Genomic DNA, 18,214 nt, shown 5'->3' with positions numbered 1-18,214 from the left:
CATAAATTATACCTTTTTTGGCTTTGTTATTATCTGTTTTTAATAATACTTTGTGGGAAAACTAAGAATTGAATTTAAATCTTAGAAAAGCTAAGTAATAATGGAAAAATCACTGGATGAAATAGAGACCAAAATTTTAATTCCTGCTTTTCCTCTGAATTGCTGCACCCAATCATCTTTCTGTGTATGTCAGAGAGTTTCAACCCAGGATGATTTTATACTTGGTATAAGGGGTATGTTTTTTACTGGTTGGATACATTATTAATGTCACAATTGGGTGAATGGATGGGTGAAGCAGCTGGTACTGGAATTAGGCAGGTTGAAGTCTGAGAGACTGCTAAATATTTTACATAAGCATAAGACGTTGTCCACAGTGAAAGAAGTATCCTGATCCAGAATATCAATAATGCTAAGGTTGAGAAATCTGACTTGTTTGTTCACTTCCTTATAGGTAGGTTTATTCATCTATCCTATCACACATTACTTACGCATGTTTTATCCGTCCATTAAAGTTGATTAATTTCTTCCCGATTCTGAACTAAGCTCTAATATTAGGCTCTAGTAAGACTTTTCTATTCTTACACTAAATAACAAGAGAAAAAGATGCTTATGGAATAATCTAACGATGATACAATGTGATCAATGTAATGTCTTATACTAATCATCATATTACATTACTTCTAGGTAGAAGACAGAACAAGGAAACTATATAAAGAATCCTGATGAAGAGATTGGAACTCAGGAATAAAGAGTAAGGATTGTTCATTCAAAGATGGTGAACTCAGAGAATGCATTTTGGACAAAATACAAAGCCAGAGCAAATAATAGAAATGTGTGTGGTGAGAATATACTGCTAGCGTGGCAAATGTGCATGATGAGTAAAATTGCGAAAAGGAAACAAAATTCTTCAAAATGTAGAGCAGGAACCAATCTAGGAACAGCTTTGGACTTCATCCTCCAGGCATCTATGTTTTAAAATAGAACAGAGATATTTGCCACGTGACAATCAGTCAACTTCTTAAAGGTTTGGTTTTCACACCCATAAAGTATCTGAGGAGATCATGTCTGATTTAGCTTTTAAACTTTATTTCATATTCAGCATAGTGGCTCACTTTTGTAATTCTAGGGAGGATCAATCTGGGGAAAAGTTCATGAAAGTTCATTTTAACGGAAAAGGCTGGATGGGGTGGCTTGTGCCTGTCATCTCAGCTGTAGCAGGAAGTATAAATAGGAGGATCATAATCCAGTCTGGCCAAGGTAAAAGTGAGACTTTATCTCAGAAATAATCAGAGCAAAGGGCTAGAGAAATGGCTTAAGCCATAGAGTGTCTGCCTAGCAACTTCCAGGTCCTGAGTTCAAACTCCAGTACTGCAAAATTCTACCCACAAAGCGACAACAACAAACTCATTTTCTGTTAAGAAAAACGTTTTTTTCAAATGATAAAGTCAATACCATTGTATTCATTAAATACTGTATATTTGATTCATATTACAACTATTAGTAAAAAAAATCACATCTATAAAATAGCTTTTTCAATGCACAGAATTTATATTGTCACAGAGACTTCCATTTTAATGACTAGATTCTATTGTTATTCTTACTGTTTGTTTTAAGGTTGTCCATACTTAAGATTAAGTTTTTCTTTGATTATTACAATGTCTTTAACTAATTGAAACTGCTTTGGGGATTAATTGTAAAAATATTTTTTTTCTCTCAACCTCTGTTATTTTGTACCTGTTTCATTAAGTTTTAGACAATTTAGTGAATCTAAGTAGTTTAATTTACCTTTTATAATTTGAATAATTGCTTCCAAAATGTTAAAGAAAAGTTTGGAGAGTCTTTGTGTCTTCCATTAATAAAGAAGAGGGAAGATCTCAATATTAATAATGATACAAATTTTGAGTAAAATTAGTAGAAATCAAATGAATATTTGATATAATTTATTTTATTTATAGGATATATTTTATTATCCATTTGTCATTACATATTTTTGCATTTTTGTAATTTAAATTTAGAGTTAAATTTAGAATAGAAGAAACCACTGCTCCTGACTGATCTGTAGAATTTATTATCCATCTCAGATCAGGTGGGGTAATAGGAACTAAAATTGAAAAAATATGGAAAGGGATGCAGAAAAGAAAAATGAACCCCATCTCTAAACAAAACAGAAACTCTGGAAGTCTCCCACAGGGAACACCGATGTTAAAAGTGACCGAGACTCTTGGAAGGGCAGGGCTTCACTGCAGTCTTTTCAACCAGTTAATGTTAGAGTAGCTAAGCTACATTCATCCTTGTGTCTATCTGAACTATAATTGTCCATTCTGTTTGAATTCTTCTTCCTCCTTCCCCAGATCTTTATCTTCTGGTTTCTGTACCACATTTCTTTGAATGCTAATTAAAATCTTTGATGGACTGGTTCAGCTTTAAATATCCATTCAAATGTATTTTCCTCCATATCAATTGCTAAGCTCATCCAATAATTTACAAAGCAATATGGATTTTCCAAAGCACTTTAAGAGCACATCATGGGCTTCCTTCCTAGATTAATCTTCAAGAAGAGAGCTCTGTATGTGAGGGGAAGAGTTTCAAGCCTAAGTGAACTAGTGAACTAGTCTGGCTATTCTCAAAAGCATCTTAATGTTCAGGGAGGGGATGTGGAGGAGTAAAAGGGGGGGAACCTCAACTGCTCCACTGCTCTCCTCACAGCCTGATCCCTAGAAGCTCTGCTTCCACCTCTCCTTCTAGGCCATTATTGAACTATGGGTTTTCAGGAAATGCCAGATGACTTTTTTTTGTTGGTTTTAAGATTTTTTTATTTTTACAGTTACAGTTACATGAGTAAGGTATCGAGCATTGTTATCCCCTCTTTTGTTTTCCCCTACCATTCCTTCCCTCCCAACCACCCCAGCTTCTCCTCCCCCTCCAAAAAAAAGTTGTAAGGTTCGTTTTCAACATAGTGTCTTGACTTTTTGTTTGTTTTCATCAGTTGTGGGGCTTGAACTCAGGGCCTGGAAGCTGTCCCTGGGCTTTTTCACTCAAGGCTAGTGATCTACCACTTTGAGCCACAGCACCATTTCCAGTTTTCTGGTGGTTCATTGGAGGTAAGAATCTCATGTATTTTCCTTCCCTTGCTGGCTTTGACCCTGTATCCTTAGATATCAGCCTTCTGAATAGCAAGGATTATTGCCAGATGACTTTTAAGAGTCCTGCTCTGAGAGCCAAGGAATTTTCAGATGTTTTCCACAAGCCAAGTGTGGTGGCATTGGCCTGTAATCCCAGCAGTTATGAAGCAGGTGGACTGTGAGTGCCAAGGTAGCCTGGGCTATGTAGTGAGATCCTGTCTGAAGGGAGGAAACAAACAAAGGAACCACAACAAAACCACAAACAAAAATTTCCCATGGGCTTAGACTTTCAATGTAAAAGAGTTGAATAATGATTGGTAGAATAGAGGAAACATTTCAAACAATAACACCAAAATGTTGTCTTTTTCCACTTCTTCCTAAGAAATTAGACATTTTCTATTTGCATCCAATGAAAAGGCATATTTAAGACAAGTAAATCAGAGCCAGGCATGAAAATATCCACCAGCAATGCTGCACTTGGGAGGCTGAGGCTGGGGGACCTTGAATTTGAGGGCTATATAATAAATTTCAGGCCAGCCTTGGCAGTAAAGACCCTATCTCAAAACACTGGATAGAAAGATAATACAGAGATGGAGGAGGAAGAGGAGGAGGAGGATAAGGAGGAACAGGAGTAAGGAGAGAGGGAGGGGGGAGAAAGAGAGAGACAGAGACAGAGAGAGAGACACAGAGAAAGAGACAGAGGGAGAGAGAGAAACACCAAGCTCTATAGTAAAAGACAAACCAGGAGGAAAATGATGGACCTTCAGTTTTCCTCCCTACAAACAGGAAATAATTCCAAGAGCAAGAGAGATAGTTCTCTCTAAAACGTTCCCTTGTCAAAGAGGGATACCTCGGGAACACATATCTGGTCAGGTCACGGCAAACATCGCCTTACACCATTAGTGCTTCTGTTTAGGGTCCCTGATTCCTGTATGTACCAATCCTGACCTTGTGGGTGGTAATAAGGGTTGTTATTTGTTTGTACATACCTTAGGACATTGAACAAGGATAATAAAGCCTGCAAGTGCAAGGCACGACTGCCCACTCCTGGACATCATTTTCAATGAAAGCTGACGTCCAGCCACCCACTAGGTGGAATTTTTAAGTAAATATTGAGTGATTGGTATTCAGTTAAGAAATCATCTTAATGCAGCCCTACCAGTTAAAAACAAAATTTCAGCAAAAGTTTAAAGTCTATGTTAGGAATCACTTTTCATTTGTCATATAACTAATGGTAATGAAAAGTTAGTGAGAGTCCCCAGGAAATACTTCCTTTCATTCCGTATTGTGAGTTCCATAGTAAAAGCACAACTGAATCCTACATAGGAGACATAAAAAGGCAAGGAGTGAACTGCGCGGGTGCTTTAGACTTCCCAGCTAGCTTCATGAGAGATTCTGGCTCTAAGTGCATAGGATGCATAACAAGCAATTTCAACTTAAAAAATAACTATACTGACTTTTAATCTGGCCTACTGGTCTTTCATGATAAAGAGATCAGCAACCAGAAAGGAAGACTCCATTCTATATTACATAAGGAAGAATATTTCCAAAATAGAATGAGAAAATAGTTCTGCAGATTTTGTGGGGCTTTTCATGCTTCTTTATTAAGACACAAAGTGGCCAGATATAATTTTATATGATTAAGGCACAGATGGGTGGGGCAATGGATACATTTCTGTTAGCTTCTATACCTTCAGTCTGGATATCAGATTTCTTCTTTTAAAATAAATAAATAGCACAACTTCCACTACTACAGAATAAAAATGACAGCAGCAAACCCCATTTTCTGTTTAGCTGAGAACTTATGGAACCATTTCATAATACCACATGATAGAGATAATTTAAAAACTCATAAGTAATTTAAAACATTTGTTCTGGAATTATAATCAAATGATAGATGAAATGTTTTCATATTCTGTGAGGTAGTAGGAAAGCAAAATGGAATTTTCATACAAAAATAAAAGGAAAAGGTGAAAGGGAAATATGAAGGCTAGATATAAATTAGACTTCTATCTTTCAAAAGGAAATTCTCTATTCAGATTTTCTTAATTCAGAAAATCTGAAAACAGAATACATACACACACACACACAGAGTATAAAGATGTTCTTTAAACAATTTGAAAATTCCTCAGGACAGAGAAAGCCTACTCATTGCATTCTGGTATGAATCATGTAAATAAAATTTACTCTTCTGCTTTTTCTAATAAAGGTCTCCTTCTTTTGAAATAAGATAACCACCTCCTATATATAGGAGTGTAGCAACTCTTGAATAGACTATACATTATACATCTCCACTGGCCTGAAAATTTCTGCCTTTGACAATTCTGGGGGTTGGGGGAGATCCAGGATGCCGGCAGGGCAGAGTGGTGTAATTTCTTCTCAGCTCTACAATCTGAATTAATCTGACATAAAGGAGGACTGCAGCCACGGGACTGAGATTAAGATGAGGCCAAGTGAAGGAACAAAGGTAGATAACATCCTGTCTTTATTTAAAATTTTGATATTTTGTTTACAGTGGATTTCTTATTTTGAATTACGATTTTTTGAAAACATTGCGTTTCATCCAGTTTTTTGACATGCGTTTAATATTGGCACTGAGGGAAAAATTTGTACCCAGCTTCACCCTTGTCCTGATCCTGTGTGACCAGTGGCACGGCTCTGGGCTCCAATAGAAGACAATCTCTCTCTCCTTTGTTCTCTTCAGCTCACACAGGCCGGGAAGTGTGCTACAAGACCTCAGTTTTTCCCACTTCCCAAAGGGAAAAAGAGTAAAATATCCTTGTCTAAAGTGTGGGAGGAAAGAGCAGCTGTCCTTGGAGGAACTTGTCTGTTTCTGTGCTAAGGGCCAAACCCAGAGTCTCAGGCATGCAAGCCAAGTGCTCTACCACTGAGCTACATCCCCAGCAATGCTTCGGAGTTTGAGCTGTTCTCTGTTCTAGTGCTTACTGGTTTCTGGAATGGAAGCATAATGAACAAACAGTTTGAATGTTCCGAAAGTGGACTGAACAAGAGAACCGAGTTTAAATACTTCATTAACTCAAAAACTACAACTGCCCTTCCAAAGAATTCTAACTTATAAAAGAAAAACAAAAACGAGACTTGGTTATAAAGTGACAAAGCTCTTGTAAATAAAGAAATGGGCAGGATTACATGTAGAATCACCAGGTAGGTTTCCATTATTGAAGACAATAAACCAACGCATTCAATTTTAAATGCAATTTTTTTTGTTTTACTTATTTGTATCTGTCCTTTGCCTTTTCCAAATACACATAGGGGTCCTGCTCCCACCCTCCCAACCTTGTGTGTGTGTGTGTGTGTGTGTGTGTGTGTGTGTGTGTGTGTGTGTGTGTGTGTTCTGGTTATGGGGCTGCTGGAACTCAAGGCCTAGGTATTGTCCCTGAGCTTTTGTGCTCAAGGCCTTGCGCTCTATGGCTTTTTGGTGGTTAGTTGGAGATGAGTGTCATGGACTTCTTACCAGGGCTGGCTTCAAACTGTAATCCTCAGATCTCAGCCTCCTGAGTATCAGGGATTACAGGCATGGGCCTAGCGGGGCCTGTAGGTTCTTTTGTGTTTGAAGTGAGTAAGGTGTTGAGAGGTGCTTACAGAATGTTATGTAACACACAAATTGCTCTGTAAGACAGAAATCCTCAGGGGAGAGAGTTCAGAGACTTAGGAAACAGCTTTCCTCTTGGCAGTTGCTAGGGCCAGTCGAGGAAGCCCCTCGCTGTCACAATGTTTTGTGTGGACAGACATGAGAGGACCACACGTCACGTTACCATGCTGTCTACTTCTTCCAAGGAAGCTCATCAGACCATTGTTTGCCAAGGTGAAATGCAGTGGCATCAGTTCTTTCTCCTACCCTGGAAGGATATTTTTTGGGAAAAATACCAGCTAAAGTTATTGAGAATGAAAGCTCTCGAGGAAAGATGAAGTAAGTGATGGACCAAAATCTGGCTAAAACCACCCTCAGAATTTCCTAGTAAATTCTGACATTACATGGATATTGATCTTTAGGCGTTAACATGGGTATATGTCTTATTTCTTGTATTTCTGTGCAGATTCAGTATAAAAATACATATAAATATACATTTAATTCCATAGGATCCCAAAGCACTTTGAGGGTTTAAACTGATAAGCCAACCTCAAAGGGACTGATTCTTGCAACTAAAACACAGACACCTCTGGGGTGAAACGTGGCAACAGTTTGACAGGCATAGCAGTAGCTTAGGCCAGAAAGGATTTATCCAATTAAAATTATGGGATGAATTTTGGCTGGCAGAATGTAATTACCAGCGTTGGAATGGATCCAGGATCCTGAGGTTAACACCCCTCCTCTTGCCAACAACCCTCCTACCTGCCAACACTCCGAGATGGAGAAGGCTGGGTCTGACATAATCGCACATAATACTGTTGTGACATCTAAGTACAATGATGATGATGTGAGAAGCATCATGAACCTGATTTTTTTTAACACTCATTATGTTACTTATTTTTATGCCACATTAGGCTAGAAACCAAATGTCCACATAAATGTTAATTTCCTCAAATCTGTGTTCAAAAATTATAATTAGAAAATTTAAAAAATAGATTTAGAAATTAATTTATCCCGTCAAAGTAGTTATTTAGTGATCATTTCCCTTCAAGAAGAGAAACTGCATCAGAATGGTGACATTTAATCCTTAAAAAAAAATAAAGCCAACAACAACCAAAGCCAAATCCTGAATTTTCTTTTTTTCCTCTTTGAAAGAGAAATGCGTTGGCCAGATTGACTGGCCTGGGAGGGAGGCCGTGGGGTGGGGGTTTGGGGGTGATTGGTAAACATTGATCCTACTGGTTTAGGGTGTGGGTGCGCAAGTGATGCTCCGGTCCGGGAATCAATTTAGCCTGGGCGTTCAGGGCGGTATTTCTCCGGGGAGATGGAAGGTGGTGTGTGTGTGTCTGTGCGTCTGTGTGTCTGTGTGTGGAAGCGGAGAGGAGCCCCCTGCTGGTGCAGGACCCCTGGGTGAAGCCCTCATCCTCACGAGCCAATGCCTGCTTTAAAAAGCACGCAGGTTACATGCAGAATTCCGCGACAGAGCGCTTGGAAGCTCGGATGCTCCGGGGGACGCCAGAGTCTTGGACCGCCGGGTGGAGGGAGGGGAATGGGGGCGGGGCGGGGGAGCAGGCAGCGCGCAGAGCTCAGTAGGTAGGGCAGGGCGGAGCTCGGCAGGTGAGCCTGGGAGGAGGCTTGACAAGTGGGGTGGGCGGGGCTTAGCGGGCGGGGCGAGGCTGAGCAGGAGGGGCGGGGCGCTGCGGGCGGGGCGGGGCCTGGCAGGTGGGGCGGGGCACGCCAGGTGGACTGGGCGGGGCGCGCCCTGCCTTGGACGCAAGGGAGGCGGAGCCGCCGCCGCGGGGCGTCGGGAGGGGGGGGGGGAGGAAATCGGCGCACCGGGCACGCGCGGTGAATCCCGCTGGGCGGCCAGGTCCCCGCGGGTGCCGGGGACGCGGGGCAGGGGAAGCCGGGCGGTGTCCTGCTGGGGGCGCGGGGTCACCGGGGTGGGTGACCCTCCTGTCCAGGTGGCTTGTCGTCCGGCAGGTGGGAGAGCGCGTGGGTCTCCGGGCTTTCGTCCTGGGTGTGCGGGGTGCTTCTCGGGAGCGGCGACGCGAAGGGGAGTGGGGAGGGGCGCCCCTTGGCCCTTGGCCTGTTGATCTGCGCCCCCACGAAGGCACTAGAGGGTGGCTGAAAGGCCGAGTTCCGCCGGGCCTCCCGGTCCCAAACCAAGAGTAGTGGTGCGCTTGCGCTGGGTCACTTTGGGGGGAAGCGAGCCCTCTCTGGGTCCGCCTTCGCTGGGAAGGTAGATTGTTGCTAGCACCATCTTTGTGTGATTTAGCTGTCCACAGGGAATCAAATGTGGAAGGAGAGGAGGAAACTAATCCTTTCTTTTGCACTGTTAGGGGTTGCCATAAACACCATTTGTTAAAAAGCATAATTATGTTGGGAAAGTGCCTGATGAGACAATTAAGCGACATAAACACACTGCAAACAAATGAAAACCAGAAGACGCCCACACCCCTTGTGTAGAGTGATTTTTTCCTTGTTTACATAGAAAAGAGAGAGGTCTGGGCTGCTTTATTACCACCACGTTATTAATGTCCAGAAAAACCTAATGACCACATTTTCTTTTAGGGGTTTTCAATGATGAGATGAGGGCCATGTTAGAAAATCCTGCATAGAAAACGCTGATAGTTCCATCAGCGAAGCTTTGAACAGAAGGAATGGATTTATTTGTCCAGAGCATCATGATTTGCACCAAAGCCAATTTAGCTTCAATTTTTAAGTTTTAAGTTTGTCTCACAGTTGGAGTCCAGTTCACTACAGTATCCTCCATATGGAAAACGTTTCCAGACAGAGATGAACCTTATCAAATGTTCATTGAATGAATGAATTTATGAAGGCTACTTTCATTTTTGGTTATGGTATTCCAGAGGCTAACATTATGGCTTCCTGGTTTTGAGAAGTAGAATGTCTGTAGGTTTTAATTCCTTTGGATAATAATGACATTTGATGTATAGAAAGATGGGTTGACAAATGTCATTCTACAAAAAAAAAGGCAACTTCCAAAACTTGTGGAGTTAATTCATTTTAGATAAAACAATCACATTTTTGGCCTTATTGAATAACACCTAGAAAAATATGTGTCGTCTTTCAGTTCAGGGTATAGTCCTGTGAAGTGATTTAAAACTGATTCAGAAACTTTGGAGATCAAAAGTAGAAGGTGGAGCTCTGTGGAACAAATTTAGTTATCATTTTAAAAGATCCAGCAGGCTTTATTGTATAGTGCCGGGCACTATGTGCCTGGGCAGCCTGTTACCGTGTCTCTCCCTTCCTTCCTTCCTTCCTTCCTTCCTTCCTTCATTTTTGTTTTTGCTTTTGGTTGGTCGTGAGGCTTGAACTCTTGGGCTTGGGCGCTATCCCTCAGCTCTTCAGCTGAAGGCTAGGGCCCTGCCACTTGAGCCACAGTGCCACTTCCGGTTTTCTGGTGGATCATTGGAGATAAGAGTCTCACAGACTTTCCTGCCCAAGGCTGGCTTTGAACCATGATCCTCCAATCTCAGCCTCCCAAGTAGCTAGGATTACAGGTATGGGCCACCAGTGTTCAGTCCTTCCTTCCTTTTTTTTTTTTTCTTTCCTTTGTTTCATTTTTCATTATTTTCTTTTTTCTCTCCTTCCTTCCTTTCTCTTTTTGTTTCTACAAGAATAATTTTCTTTTTGGTTGGTTGTAGGGTTTGTACTCTGGGCCTGGGAGCTGTCTCTCAGCTCTTCAGCTCAAGGCTAGCGCTCTACCACTTGAGCCACAGCCCCACTTCCAATTTTCTGAGTGATTTATTGGAGATAAGAGTCTCATGGACTTTTCCTGCCCAGGCTGGCTTTGAGCCATGATCCTCAGATCTCAGCCTCCTGAGTAGTATTACAGGCGTGAGCCACCGGCGCCCGGCATCTACAAGAATACTTTTTTAAAAATAAAATTCAGCATTTCAAATAGTCTGTCTCATTTTTCTTCCAGACTTTCCCCAAGAAATCTAACAAAAGGACTATGCATATTTGTTACACAGTAGAGATCTGGAAAAACAGATATTTGATGAAGAACATGCTTAAGTGGAATAACATATTTAATGGTGTAATTCACATACATGACAGTGCATGTTGAATAACTTGTAAGGTGTTTTGTAGGGGTGTTCCTGTGTCCAAATGTACATTACCACTTTTCCATGCTAATCTATTTGAGTCATTCTTGAGGATGATTTCAATAAACATTCTCTAGGAACAAAATAGTAAAGTAGTCACATTGGGTCTAGAAATTTTGGGTTTTTGTGGGTTAATGAATGTGACCGTAGCAATCAAATACAGAGAATGAAAGAATCATTTTTCTTGTATTCTAGAAAAACCATGTCTTCCTCCAGACTGGGGCTCCGTTTGGCTGGCTGCTTACTAAATGTTTCCGAAGGCAGAAGAAAACACATTGTTGAGAACATAGCAAAAGCGGCTCTTCTTGACAAAAATGGTAGTAACAACAGACAATGCGGTGTTGTGATGAGACAGTAATTTTTGCACTCTCTGCATGCTATGTATAGAATGCTTCCCCCCTAGATTATCTTGAGCTGTTTCCTCTGCAGGGACTGACAAAAAGATGCTGTGATGGATCACTTCTTCAGATGTTCACATGTGTTCTTTGCAAGGGCCTACATTGGCTCAGCAGAGCAGTTCTTCACATTTGCCCGTGAGTCTCTGAGATGTAGACTGTTCAGACTATTGGCAGGCTCCTTGAATAGACATATTTACATAAAAGTTTAATGTTTTCTTTAGTGGGCCATTTATTCAACCGTTAATAGAATAAAATAATAGTGAAATATGCTTTTAATTCAGCAGATTAAATGAAAAATAAACTTGCCAAATACCAATCACTTTTATTTTAAAATACTCCTGCCAGCTATCATGACAGTAATATTACTTCTACTCTGTATTTCTCTGTATAAAGATGGCCAGGTAAATTGTATTCAAGTGATGTACGTAAGCATTCAGCAATTCAATGACAGAGACTGGAACTCAAGCCTCCTTCCTACCTTGGCAAATATTAGGGAGAGAAGCTATTCCACTTTTACATCCTTCAAAAAACATTACTTTGTTTAGGTACCATTTGTTTTTACTTAAACACACATGATTACACATGGAAGCACACACAGTATTTGCAGTCTTGAAATTGTTTACATAGAAATGATTTCCTATTGAGTCAATAGCTTTTTGACAACAGGTGAGCATTAGGGTAGTTTGGGATAGTACATTTTTACTTCTGATTGCTCTTAGTATGAGATAAGGAGAGAGAGGGAAGGGAGGAGGGAGGGAGAGAAAGAGGAAAAGGAGAGAGAGGGAGAAGGAGAGAGAGAGAGAGAGAGAGAGAGAGAACGTGCTTGCATTGGTTTTGGAACTTGAACTCTGTCCTTGGGCTCGAGCACTAGCTCAAGGCTAGTGCTCTACCACTTAAGCTATAGCTCCACTTCTGGCTTTTTGCTACTTAATTGGAGAAAAGGGTCTCACAGACTTTCTTGCCTAGACTGGCTTGGAACTGTGACCCTCAGATTGCAGCCTCTGGAGCAGGTGGAATTACAGGCATGAGCCACTGGCACCTTCATTTCATCTCTAACTAGGAACATATTTATGTTAGTGTCCTTGTAACTTTGAATAGCTGAAGATTCTTGGTAATTGCTGAGTAAAAAAAAACAAAAACAAAAAACCTTTGGTGTCAGTGTACAGCACTCTCCACTCCCCCCCCCCCCAGTTTGGGCTTCTCATTGTCAATAACAGTTCATCCAGTGGGATTTGATTACCTATGTCTGTGGTTGAGTCAATGTGCAGAGACGTGTGGAAGGCACACACTGATGGACACTGGGTTAAACTCACAGGTTTTTATCAGCTTATTAGTGGCAGCCACTCAAATGGCATTATAGCTATTATACTCCATTACAAATTCCAAACAATTTACTTCCACAGAGATTCATCCTGACAGCTCCTTCCGCCAACCCTCATTTTATTTTTCTATATGCATGCTTAAGAACTTGCAGTAGAGAGTGTTTCATTCAATTGAATGATATGAAACTGAGAGTGAAAGCTTTTCAGCTTCAGATTTAAAAGACAAAAAACAAATCACATCTTTTTCTTGCAGGAGATAGAGTACATTGAAAAACTTGATAAAATAGGCTTTCTGTTCTTGTTTTTGCTTTATCTTCTCTAGTTTTAAAAATTCTGGGAAGGATTTCATTTGTTAAGAAAGTGAACCTATTACTTTGCAAATAATTGAAAGGCATTAACTTAATTAATTTTTTGTGCCAGTTGCAGAGCTTGAACTCAGGGCCTACGTGCTATCCCTGAGCTTTTCTTGCTCAAGGCTAGTGCCCTACCACCTGAGCCACAGCTCTAATTCTGGCTTTTTCGTGGTCAATTGAGATAAGAGTCTCATGGACCTACCTTCCTGGCTTTGAATCTCAATCTTCAGATCTCAGCCTCAGGAGTAGCTAGGATTCATTATAGGCATAAGCCATCAGGTCTCAGCAAAGGTATTTATTTCATTTTATTTTATATTTTTGTGCCACTCCTGGGCTTGAACTCAGGCCCTGGGTACTGTCCTGACTTCTTTTGCTCAAGGCTAGCATTCTACCACTTGAACCACAGCACCACTTCCAGCCTTTTCTGTTTATGTGGTACTGAGGAATCAAACCCAGGGCTTCATGAATGATAGGCAAGCACTCTACCACTAAGCCACTTTCCCAGCCCTAGGCATTTATTTTTAAGTGAGTAGAATATAAACTTAATTTTTTTCCTAATTAAGCAATGTAAGCATATGCTAAAGAAGTTTAGTAACAGAACCTGAGTTATAAATTTGAGACCTACATGAGGTCAGGGCTTTATGGATGTTCACTTGACTATGAGTGAGTGACATGTTTGTCTTTCATGTTATTAAAATTAATAGTGTAGGACCACCATAAGCTCTGTAGTTACTAAATGTGCCTTCTGTTTTTCCTTTTCCTCTGAAAAGAGTAGTTGTTAAGCTGCCAGGGGACAAGGGAGTCAGTAAGATATAATAGCTTAGTTAAAGGTTTAATTATTGCCTGAAAACATTTGTCTTTCACTCTGAATTTGCTTTGTAGGCTTGAAAGGGGCTGTTGAGGTAGGACTAGACTTGTAAACTTCAAAAATAACTTTGGGTTTATATATGGCTGCCGTAACAAGGAAGGCGGCATTCTCTTCCTGGTTACAAATTCAAGTGAGTCATAAGCCACCAAAGCTTGAAGTTGTTAAGATCAGAAGGCTGTTCGTGGTCTCCAGAAGAGAGATGTGGAGTCTAACGTTTCTAATGCACAGGTGCAAGCATTGGAAACCTCTGCTATGCAGAGTTCAGATCTTGACCCAGGCAATTTGATTTCTGGTTTTCTGTAAGGAAATATTAATAAGGCTCTTTTTATTAGTTGATTGATAGGAGATGAGATTGATAAGGCTATAAAATTTGGAGTGACACTTTTTCTATTCTTATGTGATTGTTCTGTGTTTAATTAGAGCATACTAATTATGCAAAAGAGCAGTTTTTGCTATCACTTTTCATAGTAGGTATAATGTACTTTCAATTTTTCCCGCCCCTTCCCACTTCCTACTTGTAATTGTCCCACTTCCTTCCTGCTGACTTTTTTCCTGTTACCAATTTCCTACATTTGGTAGAGAGGAGAGGGGTTGGTTTGTTTTGTTTAAATATGATTCTTGTCTTTCTTTTTCTGGTTTATTTTTTGTTTCAAAATAGAATTATTGAATAGCTTTTTATTAGTTAGATAGTTGAGATTTTTAAGCCTCTGTCAGATGTGTAAATTACAAATATTGTCCTCCATTCTGTAAGTTTTCCCTCTGTTGATAGCTTTCTCTACTTAGCAGAAGCTTTTTAGTTTGATAGAATCCCACTTGCCTATTTTTACCTTTATATCTTATGATTTAGGGATCTTATCCAAAATAACATTTGCCCATACTAATTTTCCTATTTTTTAGGTAGGAACATTTGGGACCTTACTTACATTCACTCTTTGACCCATTTTTGTATGTGGTAAGTTACAGTGGTTCACTTGCTGCGTATTGGTACCTATTTCTTCAGCATCATTTCGTGAAGACATCAAACTTCTTCTAGGACATGTTTTTAATGCTTTTGTGAAAGAGTGTACAGACTTATTCTGGGCTCTTTATTCTGTTCAAAAGTTGCTAGGTCTTGTTTTTATGTGAGTACTATGATGCTTTGTTTATTGTAGTTTTGAAGAATGTTTTGAAGTCAGGTATTCTCTAGCTTTGTGCTTTAGATTCAGGATTGTTTTGGTTATTTGGAATCTTTTGGGATGCCAAAGTTTTGAATTGCCTTATTTACTTCTCTGAAGAATATCTTTGGTATTTTATAGGAATCGTACTGAATCTGAAAAATTACTTTAAGGAGTATGGACATCTTAACAATATTAATACTTTGAATCCATGAACATTAGTAGTTATATTTGTGTACTCATCAATTTCTTTCATTTTTTTATTGTAGAGATCATTTATCTGTCTTTGACTAATACAAGATGATCATTGAAATATGGGCTACTATCTTAGACTGAATTAAGAGAACTGTGTCAAATTCGGCAAGTCCACGAGAAGGTCTCAGATTCTAAACTCTTGTGTTTGAACTGAGCCATCTGGTTATATAATAAGATTCTCTAGGAAGTGAACATTAATACTTATGAATTTCAGACTTAGACAGTGTCACTTGCAAAATTCACACTCTGGAATTTCTTATATTGAATTCAATTTTATACCAGAAGAAATTAAGCATTAAAATTCCACTACAGAAAAATATTCTTGCCTTTCTGTGATGATCTTTACAGGATTGAACCATCCTGAAGTATCGGTGCTCAATATATTTTCTGATCAAGACTACAACAGATCAGTTATTACAATAGTGGCTTCTGTTGAGAAGCTGGGTAAGAGTTAAGTTTGTCTTTGCAATTACATAAATTTATGTGATTTATTACACTCTATCTGAACCCTACCCTTCTTTGGTAAATAATAGGTTTTAGATAAAGTGGAATGCTCTTTAACTATTGATATTTTATAAGTGTGAGTACTCCGCTTCACTCAGTAATCTACTCCCAAATTGCATTTCATTTTTTTCTGAAGGCATATACATCTTAAACATTACCAATTTCCCACTTATTGTCATTAAACTTTGGGGTCTAAGATACACTAACATTCTTTTGCCCAAGATGATTACCCGTCCTTCATTGTCAGGAAAAACATGTTCAGAATTTAACTTGTGAAGTCCACCTTGACTTTTGTCATTAAATTGGCATGAATTTGAACATGTAAAAGCAGTTGTGATTTGTGTTGGTTGCCTGAAATCTCAGTTGGAACATAAATTGAAATGAAATGGGCTCCATGCCTCACAGAGATGTCAGGTTTCAAATCAAAAGACTCAAATTTGAAGAATAAGCAGAATTTTATAAACCAAAATTATATAAGGATCCAAAATATTTTCAAATAAACTTGTTTTTAAATTTGAAGATTGACTTCTTATTCAGAAAAAAGCTTTGTTTTGACTAGATCTCATGGACTAATTCTATAAACTAATGTGAAAATAATGTGAAAATTTAAAAAAAAAGCTTTGTTTTGAGATGGAAGCATTGAGTTTTAATTCCTCTCAAGCATAGGACAACCATCTTGAGTGCTAATCATGGCCATGAAATATAGACCCTGCCTTTATTCAGTTGTGGAAATGGTCGTTCTAAACTGCTAATGGGAACTGAGTAATAACACAAAACTCTAGGTGTTTATAAAATTTATTTCTACAGAGTAGTTCAATGAAAAATGTTGATTGGCCACCAGATAAAAGCCAAACAAAAAATTAGTATTCATGATTTTAGAAGTTTATGATTTTGTCTGTATTTTAACATTATTATTCATAAACTATTTTGGTAGTGAGGAATTATATCAGATTAATTGGAGAAAATTGACAAAATTAAAAATAAACAATTGTTAAGGAACAAAGTAGTTTAAGGCCAATAAACATTGCATAATTCTCCCCACTTTGGGGAGAAAAAAGTTGGAAGAAATGTAAAATTTTATGACTGTTGGGAGGTGGGGTAAGGAGAAATGTTGACTCTTGTTTCTCATTATTTTGGATGAGAAAACAATCTTTTATACAGATGGCAAAAGGAAAGAAACTCGTGGGACAACAAAACCGTAACTTCTTTAGATATGATTGCAATTTAATGGTTGTTTTTCACAATTTTAGGCAGCTCCGTTCTGGCTGCTTGCTTGGAAGCCTTCCAAGCTATAGATATGGAGGCTCAAGAGGGGATTCACCCATGCCTGGGTGCAGTCGACCTCATCCCCATCTACCCTCTCACTGGAGTCCGGATAGAAGAGTGTGGAGCACTGGCCAGAAGTAAGCAAGAGTTTAAGGTTGTTATTTCTTATTGGAAACTTGTTTTTATCAGCCCAAACAGCCTGTGACCATCTACTCCCTCCTCAGCTTTCTGGAAAAGGTTGATCTTGAGGAATTGTATCATCCATAGTAAGTGTGTGTAGTTTGCAATGGCACTTTGTACCTTTGTGACACATCTATTCACTTGCCACACCATGGCACTATAGTTAACTAAATGTGTTGGGGTGTTAAAAAGATCGTTAATAATTTTGTCCTTTAAAAATTCAAATAGATCATGAGGAAACAACAGTAATTTCTAATGAGTTCCTTGGACTCTTTTGGGCAGAATGATGGCATGTTTTGCCATCTGTGTTCTATTTTCTTGAGCAGGGGTAATGATGAGGTTGAGAAACCACTTAAATGTTAACTCCTTCCCCTTTCTCCTTTGCCTTTTTTCTCCCCCTCCCCAACCCCTCTATGTACAAATCAAAGATTTTCTGTAGAGCTGATCTGTCACGTGTATGGTTTCAACCCCAAGGGTATGTTTAATTTGGAAAACTTGAACCAAGTCACTTGAGGTGTTTTTGAATTAGGCAAATTGGGAGAAAAGAAAGACCTTTTGCCTGGACCATCTAGCTGTACCATGGCTAATTATAAGATGGAGAGGCTCATAACCTTTGGGGAAAAGCTTGCCTAAGTGTAATTACATTCCTCTCCGTATGACCTCAAAAATCCCTCTATGATGTTGCCTCATTTTTCTTTAATAGTGCACTATCCAACATTTGGGATATAGATTTGGGCTTTAGCTCAGCTCCAACCAAGCAGCAGAAATAGGAAATCAGCCTTGTTTCCAAAGGAGTAACCTTCCTGGTTGTGCTGCCTTTTAATGTGACCTGACAGCTGTAGGTTATTTGACCAAGGACATTTTGGCCCAAAATTTGCTTTACTTTTGATTCAAGCAAGAGTTAAAATTCAGCACAGAGGAAAATACATTTTACACACACACACACACACACACACACAAATAAAGGGTTTAGAACTATGCAGACCAGAATAATGATTTTAATTGTCCTCAAAACAATTATGGACAATTACATTAACTCTCAAATTAGCTAGTACATGAAGTTCTTT

The 18,214-nt window shown here is 39.3% G+C and overlaps 1 protein-coding gene across 1 annotated transcript in view; it reads left to right on the top strand.

The window, feature by feature from the left end:
• Nucleotides 1-8,557: 8,557 nt before the first annotated feature.
• Nucleotides 8,558-18,214, top strand: part of LOC105999342 (formimidoyltransferase-cyclodeaminase-like) — a 39,918-nt gene continuing 30,261 nt past the window's right edge. Inside the window, exons 1-4 of the mRNA XM_013034352.1 lie at nt 8,558-8,607; nt 11,041-11,164; nt 15,546-15,641; nt 16,952-17,104. Coding sequence (XP_012889806.1) covers nt 11,050-11,164; nt 15,546-15,641; nt 16,952-17,104 — 364 coding nt within the window. The 5' untranslated portion in view covers nt 8,558-8,607; nt 11,041-11,049. The remainder of the gene's footprint in view (nt 8,608-11,040; nt 11,165-15,545; nt 15,642-16,951; nt 17,105-18,214) is intronic.

This window comes from Dipodomys ordii, unplaced genomic scaffold (genome assembly GCF_000151885.1).
Source record: "Dipodomys ordii isolate 6190 unplaced genomic scaffold, Dord_2.0 Scaffold1, whole genome shotgun sequence".
Taxonomy (NCBI): domain Eukaryota; kingdom Metazoa; phylum Chordata; class Mammalia; order Rodentia; family Heteromyidae; genus Dipodomys; species Dipodomys ordii.
Note: the sequence above shows the minus strand (reverse complement) of the source record. Positions and strands in the feature narration are given on the sequence as shown.